The sequence below is a fragment of the Patagioenas fasciata genome, chromosome 16, assembly GCF_037038585.1.
Source record: "Patagioenas fasciata isolate bPatFas1 chromosome 16, bPatFas1.hap1, whole genome shotgun sequence".
Classification (NCBI taxonomy): Eukaryota; Metazoa; Chordata; class Aves; order Columbiformes; family Columbidae; genus Patagioenas; species Patagioenas fasciata.
In genome coordinates, this window is record NC_092535.1 from 8,682,857 (window position 1) to 8,700,109 (window position 17,253).

Sequence of the window (17,253 nt, forward strand, 5' to 3'; positions counted from 1 at the left end):
ACTGAACAAAATAAGCCACAATGGCGGGCTGGGGTGTGCAAAGCTCTGATTTAAATCATCATTTGTCTAAAATGTGTCAGAATGAAAATAAACCATATAAACCCAGCTGCCCTCTGCCCCACTGACGCCAGCCCCGCAAAGTCTCACTGACAAAAATCTCTTTGTCACCGTCTAGAGGCCCAGAAGGTTTTAAGTATTTATTATAATTTCTTTCTAGATGGTTTCTCTACATAGCTGTATTAACATATACTAACACAGTTCTCTTATATACAGTGTTTAATCAAGTTATAAAAGTGACATTCTTTTAAAAGGTGCAAAGTTATTAACGTTTTGACACGTAAACTACTGAGGCGAGATCTGCATTGAAAATAAAACTGTTTCACTTTCAGAGCAATCGAAACGCGGCATTAAGGGTCCCTGGCTGGTCAAGCACAGACGTGTCGGTGCAGAGGGAAAAGTGTTTTGTACGTGTTGGCAATGAAGAACAATAAATTTTAAAAAAAAATGGATCAAATATGAAATTTTACTAAAAACTTCACACTAAAGGAAGCAGAGAAGGGGGTAAAGACATAACTAATGAAGCGTTCTGCCAGAAATCTTCCCAGTTTCTTTTTAAATCCCAAGAAGGGTCTATACTGAAGTTCAGATTAAATGCATTGTTACCATTTTTTTTCATGCCTCCACTTAATGAAAAGGGTTTAGGTCTTGGAATTTAAATCATAACTTAGACAAGAGGGATGCTAAGCTGTGTACTTCTTATAAACAGAATATTTCTTTAGCAATTTACAGTTTTTCCACTCAGGCAATTTCTGCTTACATCTATTGTTTTAAAAACATATCATTTAGTTTAAGCAAGTTTTAAACTTCCATGAGATGTTAAATTGGCTTAATACACAAATCCTTTCAACCCTCACCCAAAGGGTTCCCTGCGCTGCTTGCAGCAACTTTCAGAAGGGGGTTCCAGTGCCCAGCACAGTCACTCAAGTTCAAGAGGGCTTTATAAAACGTATTTTTTCGCTGTCCCACGTGGACCAGCAACATCTGTTTAAAAGCCGAGTGTTTGTGCACTCAGAACAAATCCAATCCATTCTCTGCCCCGCAGTCCCCAAGACTTCGCGGTCACCCCACACAACAACCGCTCCTGGCAACAGAGTCAAGTTGCCACCAGCACGTTTCACATCGGGCTCTTACTTGTCGCCTTCATTTTTTACAGCTTCTCTTTGTTTTTTCAGATGAGGACAACAACTAAATCTCCTAAAAACGTATAGTTAATCCAATCATTAGATGCATGATTTGATACAAAAATGTTCCTCTGTGAGTACATTAATTTTCTTTTGCTTTTTAATCCTGTCTCTGGGAGAGAAGCGCTTCAGGAATCTACTCTTTGGATGAAACCACCGCTGTGTTTGGACATCAGTTCTTCCATGAATTCCTCAATTCGCTGGTGCTTAACACCAGCAATTTCTGAATTACTCTAAACAGCAGTGCAGCCACTCTCCATTTTTGCCTGGTTACTCAATAAAAACTTTCATGAAAGAAGCAGCAACGTTAGGATTAGTTTTAATTACTGGACCTAGTTTTTCAAGCCTCTCTTCCCCCCTACTCCCATCAAGTATATCACTTGAAGGAAAATTTATGCATCAATTCAGTAACTGATTATTTCCACTATTATGTGGTTTAGATGGTTCAGTATGGAACAAAATAAAAAATATAAATCCCACATTTAGACATCACGTGCTCACAGAAAACTTGGAATAGGTATAACGCTGCCAAAGCTTTAAATTGATTCAGCTTTTTCACAACATACAAAACAGACATGACCTAAGAATGAAAAACATGCAAACCAAAACTTGCCCAAAATCTGAACCTGTGAGGATTTATATACCAAAGTGCTTCCAAATAAAAGTTTAGTCTAGGAGCGTACACAGTGCCAAAGCTGCCAAAGGTAGTGCAGAAGATTTAAGCCTCCAAGTGGTAGCAAGCAAGATATTTTACATTGTAACCACCTCTACATTCCTACAATTGCTTCCAGAAGCTTCTCGTATTTTAAGAACAGCATTTGACTTCAGAAAAAGCACATTTTTAATGCACCCTTCCCTCCTCCTAACGTATGCTCTACATAATTTTATCACAGGTTTATAGTTTGATGCTCACAGTGTCCAAACGTTGTGAAGACTCTGTAACAGACGACGACGGTTTGAGAAGCTCAGGTTGGGTTTGGGTTCCCCAAGTCTCTGAATTATTGAATTACTGAGAGCGGGGCCGGAAGCTCCGGTCCCCACGTAGTGCTACATTCTGTGGAAGTTCGGCGCTTCACGGGGAGTATCCACAGTACCAGATCCTGGAGGTACCGCATCAGCTTTTCATCCCTGCTCCGAGTTCCAAATAAACTTCAGATTCTTCGCTATTGTACTAAGTAACAGGATATTATCTCTATTTTTTTTAAGTTACGTAGTTTTCAAGGATATTATGTGCTCTACCAGATACTGCGTATCTTCCTGACAAAGAAACTAGGGGGAAAAACAATTTAAAAAAAAATGAAGAACTAAAGGTCCCTTTGAAAATTAGTGAAAACATGACGATTTCGGGTGCAGCTTTATGGAAAGAATGCAACAGTATTTAAATATTTGGCAATCCAACATTAGTGATAATTAAATCCTTGATTGTTGACTGATGGAATTTTTGTTAAAATTTACTTAGAAAAGCTGGTTTTTGCTATCAACAAAACCAGAGTAACTGGCTTGGAATGAAATCTAGGAACTAGATGTCCAGATGAGATGAGCGATTGGTTCGGTAATTTCAGTATATGTCAGGACAGTCTGAGAAATTTCTATCGAAATAGCCACCTGAGTACAGCCAATCTGAAGTCCCAGTGTACGGGTTAGTGCCCTGATGAAACCACCTGGAAAAGGAAAAGGAAAGAAACAATAAGACAAAAGCAAACAGAGTGAATAGTTATTAATAGGGGAAAAAAACCCCAACTTTGCTTCTTTCACAAAACATTGTATAATAAAAAAACACACTGGTATTTCTTACCAGAAAAAAAATCCTTAGGAAATATTCTGAATGTGAAAAATAAGGCATTAAGTTTCCTACATAATTATCACCACCCGAAAGGATCTTTAAAAGAAAAATCACATGAAGTCAAGGAGTATGAAATGGATTTTTAAATTGCTGCCTCATTCCAAATAAAAATAACAGATACTCTAGATCATATATCTTAATTTTTACTTTAAAAGAATGCCAAATCGGTTGCACAATCCTTTCTGTAAACCTGTCCAAAAAGAGAACAGTGTTGTTCCGCGGAGCTGTACTTTGCACAGATCAGGCACTCACTCCTCAGCCACGCTGACTGAAAACAATTTTATATTGTCTGGAAAAGATTTTCAAAAGCATTAACTGGAATTAATCTGTAGCTGTTCCTCCAGGCTTTGGGAAGAGACGCTTTTCTCTTCTGAATTTCATGAGATCACGGGAGCATCCCCGAGTTCCTGCCTGCGAGGAGGCACCTGCAGAGCCAGCCTGAGCACACGCTCCGCTGCGCAGCTGGGAAAAGCACCGGCAGGAGCGGGAGCCAAATCACACATTGCTCCGCGATGCATTTTGTGACTGAGAAGTCACCTGAATATGCAATCAAAAAAGCAATTTCTGAAGTATCTAAGCCAAGAAGTTCTAAGAGTGTGAAAAATAAAAGGCCCTAGAGGGCCAAAATGCCTTACTCAACTGCTGAAAACCAGACAGGAATTGGTTATAGGAGAGATGAGACTGAACATTTTATTCATTCTAACCAAAAAAGGTTTTAAAAAACAAAACAAAACAAAAAAACCAGCATAACCCCAGTAGTTAATTATGGCAGGTTCCACCATTTATTATTACATAATTTCTCTGGGACAAAGTTATCAGCAATTTTGGCTTCCAGCTACATTATTTAATTGTTGACCCAGCAAATGCTTTAAGTGTCACAACAAATTGTGCTGTCATGCAGGAAATCAAACACACGCTGTCCTGAATAAAACCATTTCAAGCAGCATATGGAACCATTCCAAACATTAAACAAACATCCAGCTTGCTTCCCCCTTACCGTGTGTGCCACTCCACTTCATCCTTTGCACGCTCCTTGCGAGCGGCTCGTTGTTTCTCTTCTAGTCTCTCCTTTTCTTTACTAGCCACATCTAAAAAACATTTGAAGAGAAATTGGTTTCTTAGCAAAATAAAAAATGCAGAACACACACTGCAGAGAAATAAGTAATAGCTCATTGAAGCAAAAGAAAGCATTTGCTGTACACAATCTCACCGAACAGTGAAAATCTCAGGCCACATAAAATTGTCATTTCAGAAAATTTGCCACTACAGTTGAAACTGAAATTTTGGTGGTTTATCTATCAGAAACACTGCACCAAGACAGCAGGAAAGAATTTAGATTAGGCATAATAGAGTGATTTTTTTTTCACTGTTGGGCCATGTGTTTTTTCTGCCAAACGCCAGAGGCGCAGAGCACGTCTGCTGCCCACATGCCTTTCCAGACAAACTCCAGAGCAAGAGAATGTGTCTGCCAGCTCCCCCCAGGTTCACAAACACGCAAATACACCATAGCACAGGAACCTGGGATCCGCCTTGGACACGTTTGCTCTCCCAGCCTTTTCTGGGAGAAAACAGACCATCGTCCATTGTTCTAAAGCGTATTCATTGACATGGGATTAAAAGATTTAAGGCTGCTGTGGGAATGAGAAACTGAAGACAATGCTCCTGTATCAACCAACCTCCCTCAATCATCCCTCTCAAAACTTACCAATGTGAAAATATTTCCTCCAAACACTCACCCATGTTGCCGTTCTCCATGTTTCTGATATCCGGCCGCAGCCGGCAGTCGGTGGGAGCCAATATTGCTTCCATGCCCTTTTCCAACTCATTGAGACTCACAGCAAAACTGGTGAAATTGTACATCTTCAAAGCAAGAGAACACACGGGTTATTTTGGCACCAAGTCACCCACACCAAACAGATGCAACAGAACTTCCAAGAGAAGTTACTGAGACAAACCTCCTCCCCCTGGCTGCCCTGAAAGCAAGGCTGGGGTCATGTAAAACTACAGGTTTTGTTGGAGGGGAGGGATGAGGAAGGGCAAGAGGGGATGGAAATTACAGCTTTTTCAATCAGTCTCCACTTCAGAGGATCAAGACAGATTTTCTTCTATATTTATATGGAGAAGAACTGCCAGAGCCTGACAACCAGCACACTAAGGACAGGCACAAGTTCTCCCCTGAACATGACTCACATTCCCATGGATAAATCACTAGTGATGCACAGACTGATGGAAACAGTTACCTGTGATGAGTTTGGTGGCCGACAGTTTATTCTCCAAAGCAATTTACTGCCTGGTATGAACTGCACCGTGTCTTGAACCTCTGGCATATCATCAGCCTCATCATTTTCAGATTTAATAACATCTTCACTCTGAAACAGAGATAACATTTGGCAGGGGAACAAAGGGAAATTGGACAGTTTCATCTAGAGATCTACAGTGACTCCTGAAGAATCTGTTCAAATTTGAGATATTAAACACTCTCCTGTACTTCTGCCTCACCTCTCACATTTGCTTTTCCTTACTCTGTATGCTGTTCCTCTCTTTTTTTATCGTAATGCCTTGCTCCTGATATATCTGAATAGTTCCCCACCACCTAGGTACAACTTCAATGTCTGTTTAAAAAAGATTAACAACAGTAAATTAATGTCTTTCAGAAGTCTTTTCCCTAGCTTCCCTGCTATCCCACGCCATAGTTTAACTTCACCTAACACGACTATTACTTCTTCGGGTTAAAATGAGCCAAGAGAGCGATTTAAACCAGTTCTCATAATGGCCTGAGAAAGATAAATAGGTCATTCCTGCTTTTGGATATTGCGTCATCATTTGCAAAGTATTTGGATGTGCAAGTAAAGAACAGATCTGCCCTTGTTTCAGTCTGATTTCCTATGCTCCAGATTCCAATAACTATTATCACTGCCAGTTTTCTCACTGTGAAGACCGTGGACTTCAGTGTATAAATACAGTGCTTTTCCTTCCAAGTTCCTTTGTTACCAGATGCGCTGTTACAATGAATATATAAAATGAAATGCAGTATTCTCCTAGAAGCCACTCTCAGAATCTGAGAGAATCCGGCTCTTGTGGCACACAGGCACTGTGGAATTTCAGAGGATTTCACCATGAGAAACCATTTAAAACCACAACAGCCAGAAGGGAAGTTTGAGGCAATAACATCCTAGAGTGACAGTATCTTCACTCCCACCCCCTTCCTATTTTCTTTCCGCCCCCTCTGACACGGCCCATTGACTTTATTCAAAAATACCCTATTAAGTTAAACAGGGCCTGTTTTATACACTAGAAAACAGCTCCATATGGTTGAGAGTCTAATTTCAATCACTTGGTTTGAGTATTCATGATTTAAAAAGACTCTTTTAGGCTACTTTCCATGTCAACATCTGGTTTACTGTTAGTTCCCCATCTAAATATAGATTCAACAGGAAGGAAGGAAGGAAAGAAAGAGTTGATTTTCATAAGTTGAACAGAACCTTATTATTTAAAAAAAAAAAGTCAAAATATAAGCCTGGACCGTGACTGAATCCAGAGCCAAAAGCAAGGCTTGTTCTTGCTCTAGATTCTCCTGATGTTAACACTTTTTAAATAAAAAGTTTGAACTTCTTAAGGGTGATTAGCTTCTGTTTAACTTATTTTCATTTTCAAAGAGCAACCAGGGTCTGCAAGACCCTGTTGATCTCAGGAAACCCAAGAGTCCTCTGCTGCATCATGCAACATTCTGCATTTTCCATGTGAGACTGAGGCTTTGGTGGTAACATACCTGACAACATTTTGCATGGGATGAAAAAAACCCTGCATGATTTCAAACCCCTTTGTTGTCTAGGCCGTCTACATCAAATTCTGAAGGCTGCATCAGCAAAAAGCAAAACTGACTTAAAAAAAAGAAGTTTGTTTGATTTTTTTTAATGCTCAAATTCTAGTATTCTTACAGCTGGAGTTGGCAGCAAAGCCACTTTTCTCATTCAAAGACTGGACAACATCAGTTTGGGGGTTGATATTTTATGACTTTTCTTTGACAAGCCTCTAGCAAACACCGTTCCTATGAGCTCTCTCCAATACCAGCAGCATCTGACCCTCACCAAAAGACACACTGTTTTTACCCTCCATTCACCACCACCTGACCGTTTACGTAAAAAAGATATTTTCCTTTTATTTCTTGTATTTCAGTATCTTGTTCTCCCTACAGAATCCTCAGCCTTACCGGCTTCAATTTCTTCTGCTCACCACCTCTCTTTTCATTCTTTTTGTAAGTCTCGTACGTAGTGGGATCGGTGCACCACAAACATTCCGTCCACTTGCCATAGATCACGCACAGCTTCTTTCTGCTGCGGAGAAAGCAAAGGAGAATTAGAAGGCTTTCTAAGAAGCAAAAGTCAAGTCAAGTCATGAAGATTCTCATCTATATTAAACACTCGTCTTCCTACTTCGTTGCTTAATATTTTATTTTTCTTTGCAGATTCCTTAGAAGCCAGATATTTGATAATGCAAATAAAAGGCTTCAGCTTATTCCATTCTTTCTGGCATTCGGTCCTGCACAACACATCCTCATGACTTAGCCATGTGCTTTTGCCACTGCTAAAACAAACATGGGTGCAACAAAGCCAATGGTTTTCAATACAGAGACTCAGACTCAGAATCATGAAACAGATTTGGGTTTGATTAAAAATTTCCAATTACCATATTTTCATTATTTTAAACTGAAGACCACAATGGTGACCGTACAACAGTGAAATCGGTTGCGAACGCTCTGCATTCTCCCCGGATACATTTATTTCTAAAGACTGGAGAGTTTTTTTAATAATGCTCAAAATGATCATCCTAGAATCAAGGGGTTTAATATTGACACAGAGAACAGAGGCGGGTTGTCACATCAGTTGTGGTCACTACACCAGCCAAAGAAGGGCCATGGTGCTTGGAAACAGAGATGTCAAGAGGCTTTTATCACTTACTTCTTGTCCTGAATGTAGCCTTCTACTCGGTGAAGCTCTTTCCCAAACAGGCCACACGGTTTAAAATTAAGGACACATTTATCTCCAGTACTGTAAAGGAAATAAATACATGTGTAAAGAAGTAAGACCCTAAATACGTTAGTAATTTGACTTTTTTTTTTTGCCTTATTTAGTTTTTTGCATAGAGTTACAGTTAGCTGGGGCGTAGTTAGTTATATCATTATTTAACTATGGTTTATTATCTGACCAGGGCATTAAAAAAGGCACACAAATTTCAAAATTCCACAAAAAGGACAAAAAAGAAATCAATGTGAGCATGAAGATGTGAGCCTGTGAAAGCCAACTGGAAATATGACCAATACTTCCAAGTTTCACGTAAACCTAAAGTTTATCAAAAGCACTAGGAACTGCGTTATGACTTAACCCACACTATTAACACACTGCATTTCAGATTAGCATCTATTCACAGCTAATTGTAATGAAAAATAACTTTTACAAATGACCTACACAGGAAAATCTAGTTAAGTGCTTTCAAAAGTTACATCTGAATTGCTAGCAAAAATTCTGACATAAACATTTTACAGACATAAAGCAGCGTTACATTTTATCACCTTCCTTACATTGAGATGAGGTATGAGGCCAAGTTTCTGTGTCAAGCACACAGACCATCCTGGGTCTTTTGTGCAAATACAGGAGGTGGGATTGTAGATTTTATGCTACGAGAAGTATCAAAACTTCTAGTTTTGAGAAGTATGAGAGGTATGAAAACAGCAGCCCTGCTGGATTAAAACTCCTATTTATTAGCAGAAAAACACGTACAGAAGTAATAGAGTTTTCACAAAATTCTCTCCCTCATCATTACAGGAGACAATCTTTTTTATATGAGGTAAAAAGCTTTTATATAGGCAGTTGGCAGAGCTATTGATCCGCTCACATTATCCTCCTCCGCAATCATGTTTCTGTGCTGTACCCTTAATTTAAGGCGTGCTCTGTTATCGAAACTCAAAAGAGTGCCAAATCACTACCAAAACGAAGGAGGTTCTCTGCAAGCCTCCAACAGTTATTCTGTTTAATGGTTCTGTTCTCTATCAACAGTGTTGAATTTGAATGGGTAACTCACAAATGTAAAATCTTTGTATCCCATAAGCCATCTAGCCTGTGCCTTTTCATTAATATTATTATTATTACATGAAGCCTGGTCATTTGCATTTGTCAGGAAAGAAGAAAAAATACATTAAATACTTTGGCCTTACAAACCCAAGCTCCCTGTATGTCTGACAAAACCCAAAACTATCTGCTTTGTATCACAGTGCCCATGTACCAGCCCCTCCGAGTCAGCTCTCGGTTCCATCGTGAGCATTACCTGTGATTTACAATTTCTACCGTTCCGTATTGTTCTAACCACAGTTTACCAATAATTACATTATGTACACAGCAGGTTGGATTTGTCCATGTGTAGGCTTCGTTATGTCTGTAAAGGAAACAGAGAAATAAATCATTTTCTTGAATTTGAGATGGAATGTAAGCCTGTTTTCAGTTCTGACCATGACAGGGCAAAATATTTAGCAGTTAACTTCAAAACAGAAAAGAAACAGACTTTTCTTTAGAAGCCAACAATGTGTTGTATCTAAACACTGGTGCAAGTTAATAAAGTGATACCGCTTTATTCTTCTTCCTTCTCACAGAGTTGAAATATTAAGTTTTACAGATGCTGTGCTTTTGATTACAAATTCCTGCCCAACATAAACCGCAGTCCCAGGAATTCTCTTTTTTTCATCTGAAGTTGTATGTAATAAAACATAACACAAAAGCACCGAACACACACCTAATAGTGTCTTCAACTCCTGCAGCCTCACTGCAACCTTCTTCCCAAAGCTCTTTGTGGTAAACCTCTAGCATAGTCTAGAGAGTATTTTTTGGTGATAAAAAAGCACTGAACCTCAATATTTGAGGTTAGTCACCACCAATGCCGACAAAGGTTTGATCTGAAGTCGCTCCTCCTCAAAGCTTGGTCAGGCTAAACCACTAAAACAATTTTCCATTTTACAAACACCAGGAGGTAAAGGCTTTTGAACCTGAGGAGTGTGTGACGAGTCAAACTGCTTCAGTGGTTTCTACAAATACACCACAAGTTTCCACATCGCTATATGGGGCTTGTTGCAGTGTCACTGAGGGCAATTTGGGGTGTGCATGTGGTTTTGAGGTTTTTTTGGTTGGTTGGTCGATTAAGACCAACGGGACACGACAGCACTGTATTCAAGCTTCGTAAACATGACATTTAAAAATCCAATTTATTACTCAATTCCATCCTTTTCCCAAAGATTTACTGAGAAAACAGAGCCCTGCAATTAAGCAGTGAAAATTAACTTGTAAGAGTTTACGTACAACTTCTGCAGCAAGAGGTTTTTAGATAATCGCCTATGAAGAGCCAATAGGGTGATAATCATCTGTCTTTTTATTCAAGTAAATGTTAAGGAGATCAACATAAAAAACATTCTCATACTCACTTCAGAAGCTCCAAAGTAATTGTTCCCCGAGGCTCCGCTTCTATACTCTTTCCCCAGAATTTTAGTTTGGGATAGATTGATCCATGAAAAATAAAGTCCTTATTGAGGCCTTCAGAATAAAATGCACTAATAGGTGGGTGGTGGCTGACTTGTTCAGATATAAACCTAAATCCTAAATCCTCCCTAGCAACAACAAAAAAAGAGCATCAAACAGTAAATATTGGGTTTAAAATATTACAAGAGAAAAGAGTTACTTGATACTTTTAAAAAGTTTGAAGGATCTTTAGATTAAACTGAAGATGAGACCCTTCCTTTTTAGTCCCCTGACACACTTTCAATTAATGGAATGAAATAAATTGTACTCTGAACCCCTTCTCTTCATATCCCAAACCAACCCACCTTCCAACACCTCCATGACCTTCCGCCCAGAAAGGCATCTGTCTCTGAAATAACTCTTGAAAATACTGAAACTCTTCGGGCAGCAAAGGTCTGACTGAAAACTCTTTTCTCCACTGCATACGTATCACCCACTTACTTGAGCAAGCTGGAAGTCCTGACTAACTCCTCTATCTGAGAGGACCAGCAAAACACTCTTTAAATTAATAGTCTCTGGTCAGGAAATGTCTTTGTTGGGAGAACGCAGACCATTTTTTTCTCTGCATAATTCAAAGAATACTCTGCCTAAACCCAGAAATATAATTAATAGAGTTTATAACAACTGCTCAAAGATTTTTGAGATATTTTGGGGAAAAGAATTTTAGCTATACTCAGAAATATATTTTGGTAGATTTTGATATATTTCACTGAAAAAAATAACCAAGCTAGTATGAGAGCCTGCTAACTCAAGAACACAAATAGCCCCAGCTACCAGTTTAAAGTAATTATTACCTGGTTAATTCATAGGTTTCTCCTAACAGCGGGTTAAATGGCTTGCCAGTTCTCTCCCACTGAGAAGCTACAGCAGAAACTGCAAAAGCAGCCACAGCCTATAAGTGGATTAAGAACAGATTGTTATGAGAACAGTACATTAAAACTCTAATATATTTGTTGCACATGACAGTATTTTACTATTCTTCCAAAAAGAAAGCAGTATACATTGCTTAAGGCCAAAATATTTGTAAGCCATACGATAAGTGATATATAAGTGAGGAAACGTAAGCACTTGGGAATTCAGTTTCCAAAAGGAATTCTCTTCTACAGTAAGTTTTGTCAGGTTAGACTCTGCTCCATGCTTCTCACCCTACCTCTAAAAGGACAGACTTTTTTCCTACCTTTCCCCTATTTTGACAAAAATATGGGCATTCTTCTGATAGTCCCAGAGAAATACACACACTCAAGTGAGAAACTGTCTTAAAATGAAAGATTTTGGGAGAGGAAAGACTTCTGAACCAAGCAGAAGGTGGGAACGGTTACTTACTTGCATTCTTTCCAGTGGGTCCGCATGACTACAAGCCTTATTAATGAGGTATATATGTTCCATATATTCTGTTATCCGTTGAAGGAAACTCAATGGCTCGTTGAAGACAATAGGCATTGTAATCTTGGACAGCTCCTGGGTAACAAAAGGATAAGACATTTCTCAGACACACCACCAAGGTAACAACTGACAACAAGAAGATTTTGGAAAATAAGCTGTGTGTTAGTTTACTTGCAGCATTCTTCAAAACCATTTGGCAAGTCTATAGTAGACCTGCAAATGCTACAGCTGGAAGGGGCTGGAAGTGCTGCAGAACCTGACCAGCAATCGGAAAAAATAAACAACTTCAAAAACGGAACCAGCCAAGCTAGTGAATTCCAGAAAAATGTTACCTTCTATTCTTCGGTCTACGTGAATCACAAGAGATTAAAACTTCCACAGATAGCAGCAATAACGTGCCAACCACTTCATTACTGATATTTTAGTACCACACATTCTTTTGAAATCCTCACATACCTATTTGCATAAAATGTAACTACTTTACTGCAGTAACCACAAATTATTTTTTAAAAGGAGCGGTTACATAAAGAATAGGATTTGAATTGCTTTAACAAATTTTAGTGGCTTTATTTAAGCAAGCTGTTATTTGCGTCAGAATGTTTCTCATTTTGCATGTGGATACAAGACAGACAAAGTTCACGCAAAGATTTCCAATTCCCCCGGACTCCTGCTATATCCAAGCAAATCTGGCTGCTTAATTAAAAAGCTGCACTCATGACTGAGCACTAAAGCATCATATAAATGCTTACAACTTAGTGGAGAGCAGAATGCCACCAAATTAAGCAATGCAACATCTTCCTCACCTTGTCCAGTAGAGGGAAAAAAGTTACCCCTAACTTCTTGAGTCCAAGAATAAATCTTGTGACCCAATTACATCACACAATTCATATTCCAAGCCTACACTGGGCTCTCTAAGAAACTCTAATGGATCCCAAACTCTTCTATCGCTTTGATCAGATGAAAGCATCACCATCTTTTTGGGCACAAACTGCTTTAATTATGGAGGCAGCAAAATCCGAAAATAAAAATTAAAACTATATTAAAAAAGCCCTAAATGCCACTTTACTAAGTAAAGAATAAAAAAGCAGAGGAGAGAGCATTGTGTTAATCAAATCATAGTTTACTGTATTTTTAATGGCTTTAGTCTAGTTCTTATAGGACAGCATTAGAAATGCCAGTCCACACGCTCCACCAGCTAGAGCAAATAAGGAAATAGTACTGTTAGAAAATAGACGTGCAGATTCAAAGAGCTGCAGTTTCAGATTATGTTCCCTACAGCAAAAAATGAAAAATGCACCAGATTTTATTCTGTGTTGTAAATTTTAAGTAATAAAATTAACCAGCTGAAGTTCGGAGACCTGACATCAGCTTCTTTCATCCAAGCCAACTTACCAGTCCAATGCATTTTTTTAATATGCTCCACACACTAAAATCACTTCTGGAAAACATCGGGGCAGGTAATGATGTCCTGCAACAGGAAAAAAACAACTGTAGTTATCAGTGCCTTAAACAGCAAGACATTTTCATTGCTAGATACTGAAGCATTTATAAAGGAAGCAAAACATTAACATAGACTTGACATAGGAAGCAGAGAAATGTCTTTTCAGTTCCAGAGAAACAGCCTCTTCAGATGAGAAGAGCAATGCCCCAAAAGATAACGGGCCGGCACGTACTCGCTGCTCATTTATTATGTAGCATTATGTGCTTACCTGTGTCGCTTAATTCCATTTTCTTGAATCTCTGTCTCTCCATTGTGCTTTCCGGTCCTATTGCTTTGGTGTGGATCTAGATCAAGCATTTCTGCAACTTTATGATTTGCTTCTGAAAAGTCTCCTGAAGAATTGTCGGAATCAAAGCCTGTAGCAAAACCACAAGGCAATGGTTTTGTTGGGAACCTTATTATGCCACAAAGTGCCACTCACACGCAGTAACTCACAGCACAAGTACACTTATAGCAAATTATTTTAAAGAATATCAGAGTGAAAACCCTTTATTAAGTGATCTAATTTCCAAGAGTATTTAGAGTCAAGTATTGCACTAGAATCAGGCATTCTCAACTAATTTTTCACACAGCTGAATACAAAACCAATTTAGAATCTTACAAATTCTTCAGTAGCCGCTAATCAGATTGGTTGTATTGTCTCTTCTGAAGAGCTGCAGTGTGATCACAGCAATTTTGGTCAGTTATATAGTTTTTCTCAAAGACCTTAAGAAAATTTAGCTCAGCTGATTTACACTGCTAAAAGGCAAGGAGAAAAATAAATAAATAAAATAAAAATGAAATAAAATAGCCATTTCACAATCCAGCAGCAAACACCTCCAATAGGGCGCTCTTACTTTAATAGAGCAATTCATGCCAGGCATACATTCAAAACAAAAAGGCGCATTTCTTTCAGGGATGAAGACCACGACAATGACATTCAAAACCACACAAGGAAGTTCCACCAGTGTGATCTTATTTGGTAAACAGCAGGTGTCATGGGTGATGTCATGTATTAAACTGTCTCCTACATTCTGATGTCACAAGCATGTAATTATACAGCAATGACCACACCTTAGCAGTCTTAGTACTTAATTGGAAAGTATGATAGTCATATATATACATACATACATATATATATATATATATACACACATATATTCAGGTCATTAAGACTACCCTGGAACACCTGTCTTAAAAAAACCAAACCAAACACAAACACATGCCTGTCTTTAGTCAACCCACAAAAAAATATATTTATGATTTTAAAATGGTATTCCTAACCACATATTAGGTTTTTTTGGAACCTGTTACAGTACAAAGAGAGGGAAAAGACAAGTACTGTAGGGCATAACAAAATCACTCTTATAATAGTTTGACTGATGAAGGTTTCGGTACATGTGCCCTCACTCAGAAAGCAGATCGAGCACACACAACGTAAGGAACAGCATCACATTTAACAGGCACTTCAATGAAATAATCACATCTAAACATAAAAGTAAAGCTTCATAACAGGCATAGTCAACCGGTTTTCAGGGGAATAGTTATGAAAATTGTTACTGGAATTACAATCTTTACATTGTACCTGAAACCATGCAAACCCTATCAAATGTCCGTTGTTTTTATCCACACTAATCTTTCCATTTCTTCACAATTCAGAATTGTTTTCCTCTGTTCCTGTACAGCACGAAGGGAATTTAGATTCAGGTGTATGTATTATTTATGGAAAACAATACAGAACTGGCAAGTAAATAAATGCCAATTCAAACAAGTGTCTTGCTTACAAACAACAAAAATTAAAGCCCTGCTCCAGAAAGATAAGATATGTGCAAAGTGTAAAGTCTGCTTTATTAGAGTACGTATCCATCTAATTACTTAAAAAAAACAAGCCAAACAAAACCCAGACAACTAGGTACACAGCTAGATAATCACTAGGCTTTCAACTACTCTTTCAACCTTAACTATCAGCTCTCTTGACTACTACAAGCCCATTGAGAAAGTTTTAAAAGCTGTTTCCCAATGAAGATCTAAGTATTACAGTTCTGTGAAAAACTATCCAGAGAAGTACTGATCCAGCACAAAAAGAGTTTTACTGAAATACTGGTTGGTTGTTTTTCTAAGTTAGAAAAAGAGTCTTTTTCCAGCTGCCATTAAAGCCTTGAACTTCAAAACAGAGTAGATAAGTTCTACATATAGGACAGTTTTTATAGTGAAGAGCCACTGGGAGTGAGGATAAAAATGGGGATTTAAAAGGGGGATAGGGGACCACACACACAGAAATCAAATGTCAAAAAATAGCTTAATCAAAATCCCAACTTATGTGTGCCAGAATAAAACAAAAGCTTTTTAAAAGTCTTACATTTCCCAAGTCAAATTCTCAAGTTGGGTGCCAACATTAGCCTATTTCAAGAGCTTAAAGAAAAGTGACTTGCCAGCAACTCTAGTTTTCTTGGCCTTCTTCTTCCACATCCTGCAAATGGAACAAGTCCCCTCAGCCTACGCTGCTCATCCACCTGCGAGGGAGCAGAGCCCGTCCCCGAGTCACACAGCTCCACACGCGACCGACCGCCCCTCACACAGTCACCAGCTTCCTTAATACTAATTAAGCCTCGTCACTCCAGACAGAAGGGGAATTAAAGTAGCATAGTACTGAGAACCTTCAGGCCGAAGGAATAGGGATAAATATGTTGGAAGTGTAGACAGCACGTGAAGTGAGAGGGATTTTTTTCTTTCTCAGAAATTGCCATTCTCCAGTTTTCAAGATGATCCAGCGTCACAACACGGGGCCGTTTCACGCTGCTCCCACAGGCAGGCTGTGTCTGTCGCAAGACCTACAATACTTCAACATTATGGCAGAAACCACTGACAGTTTGATCCAGACATTATGAAAATTCCTAAATTTGGCAGCAGATCCCTCACTTCCTCCTCCCCAAGTGAAAACCGGTTTTCAGTGAACACCAGCCAAACAATAGGAAACAGAAGGGCCATAACCTCACAAATACACCAGGTCAGATTAACCTCACGGGCACAGAACAGGAAATTTCCATGGAAATGCAGATTAGTATTTAAAAATGAAAAACTAAACTATTCATGTTTGTCAAGAAGAAATTACCCTGGTAACTTGCCAAACATTTTCCTGTTCTGTGGCAAGCCTTTCACAAAACACTTTGGCAAACAGATATCTGGCAGAAGTCATGAAGGATACAGCTCTGACAGAGCAGGAACTGAGAGCACATGGTCCTTAATTAAAATCTGCTATTAGATTAAGAAACCCAAGGTGATATAGGCTAGAGGCAAGTGAGAAAAGCTATACGCTCCCCATCTCACACAGAATTTCAAAGACTCTGAAATTCAAAGGATTGACCACTTTATCTGATGCAGTCTCATAGAAAACTACCTCCTATATTTGAGAAAAAACAGCTGCTGTGCTGTCAAGAACTCGCTGAGACCACAGGTATCATCCCCAAGGGGAATACTCAGTCATGAAGCGTCCAACTCATTGGCAATGCTAACAACTTCTGAATGCAAAGGAACTTCTCTCCGTGGAAACTCCATACCCGTCACTGCTGTGATTCACCTGCATAACTCGGTCCGTCCTGCACATTTGCAGGTGTGATCATCACCCAGTCAGGGTCAAACCATCTGCCACGAGGATGATTCCCAACCACACAATTCCATCACATGAGTAGATCTTTTGGATGTCGCAGGGATGGCGTCAGAAGCAGGAAAGTTCTCAGGCAGAGAGGA

General features: G+C 39.0%; 1 protein-coding gene across 9 annotated transcripts in view; it reads right to left on the reverse strand.

Moving 5' to 3' along the window:
- Nucleotides 1–172: 172 nt before the first annotated feature.
- Nucleotides 173–17,253, reverse strand: part of OSBPL2 (oxysterol binding protein like 2) — a 28,964-nt gene continuing 11,883 nt past the window's right edge. For all 9 annotated transcript variants that reach the window (XM_065849746.2, XM_065849743.2, XM_065849744.2 and 6 more), the window contains 12 exons: nt 13,736–13,883; nt 13,419–13,494; nt 11,967–12,101; nt 11,438–11,535; nt 10,550–10,732; nt 9,406–9,513; nt 8,043–8,132; nt 7,295–7,418; nt 5,325–5,453; nt 4,821–4,944; nt 4,082–4,172; nt 173–2,902 (listed from right to left, as the gene is read on the reverse strand). In XM_065849746.2, coding sequence (XP_065705818.1) covers nt 2,800–2,902; nt 4,082–4,172; nt 4,821–4,944; nt 5,325–5,453; nt 7,295–7,418; nt 8,043–8,132; nt 9,406–9,513; nt 10,550–10,732; nt 11,438–11,535; nt 11,967–12,101; nt 13,419–13,494; nt 13,736–13,883 — 1,409 coding nt within the window. In that variant the 3' untranslated portion in view covers nt 173–2,799. The remainder of the gene's footprint in view (nt 2,903–4,081; nt 4,173–4,820; nt 4,945–5,324; nt 5,454–7,294; nt 7,419–8,042; nt 8,133–9,405; nt 9,514–10,549; nt 10,733–11,437; nt 11,536–11,966; nt 12,102–13,418; nt 13,495–13,735; nt 13,884–17,253) is intronic.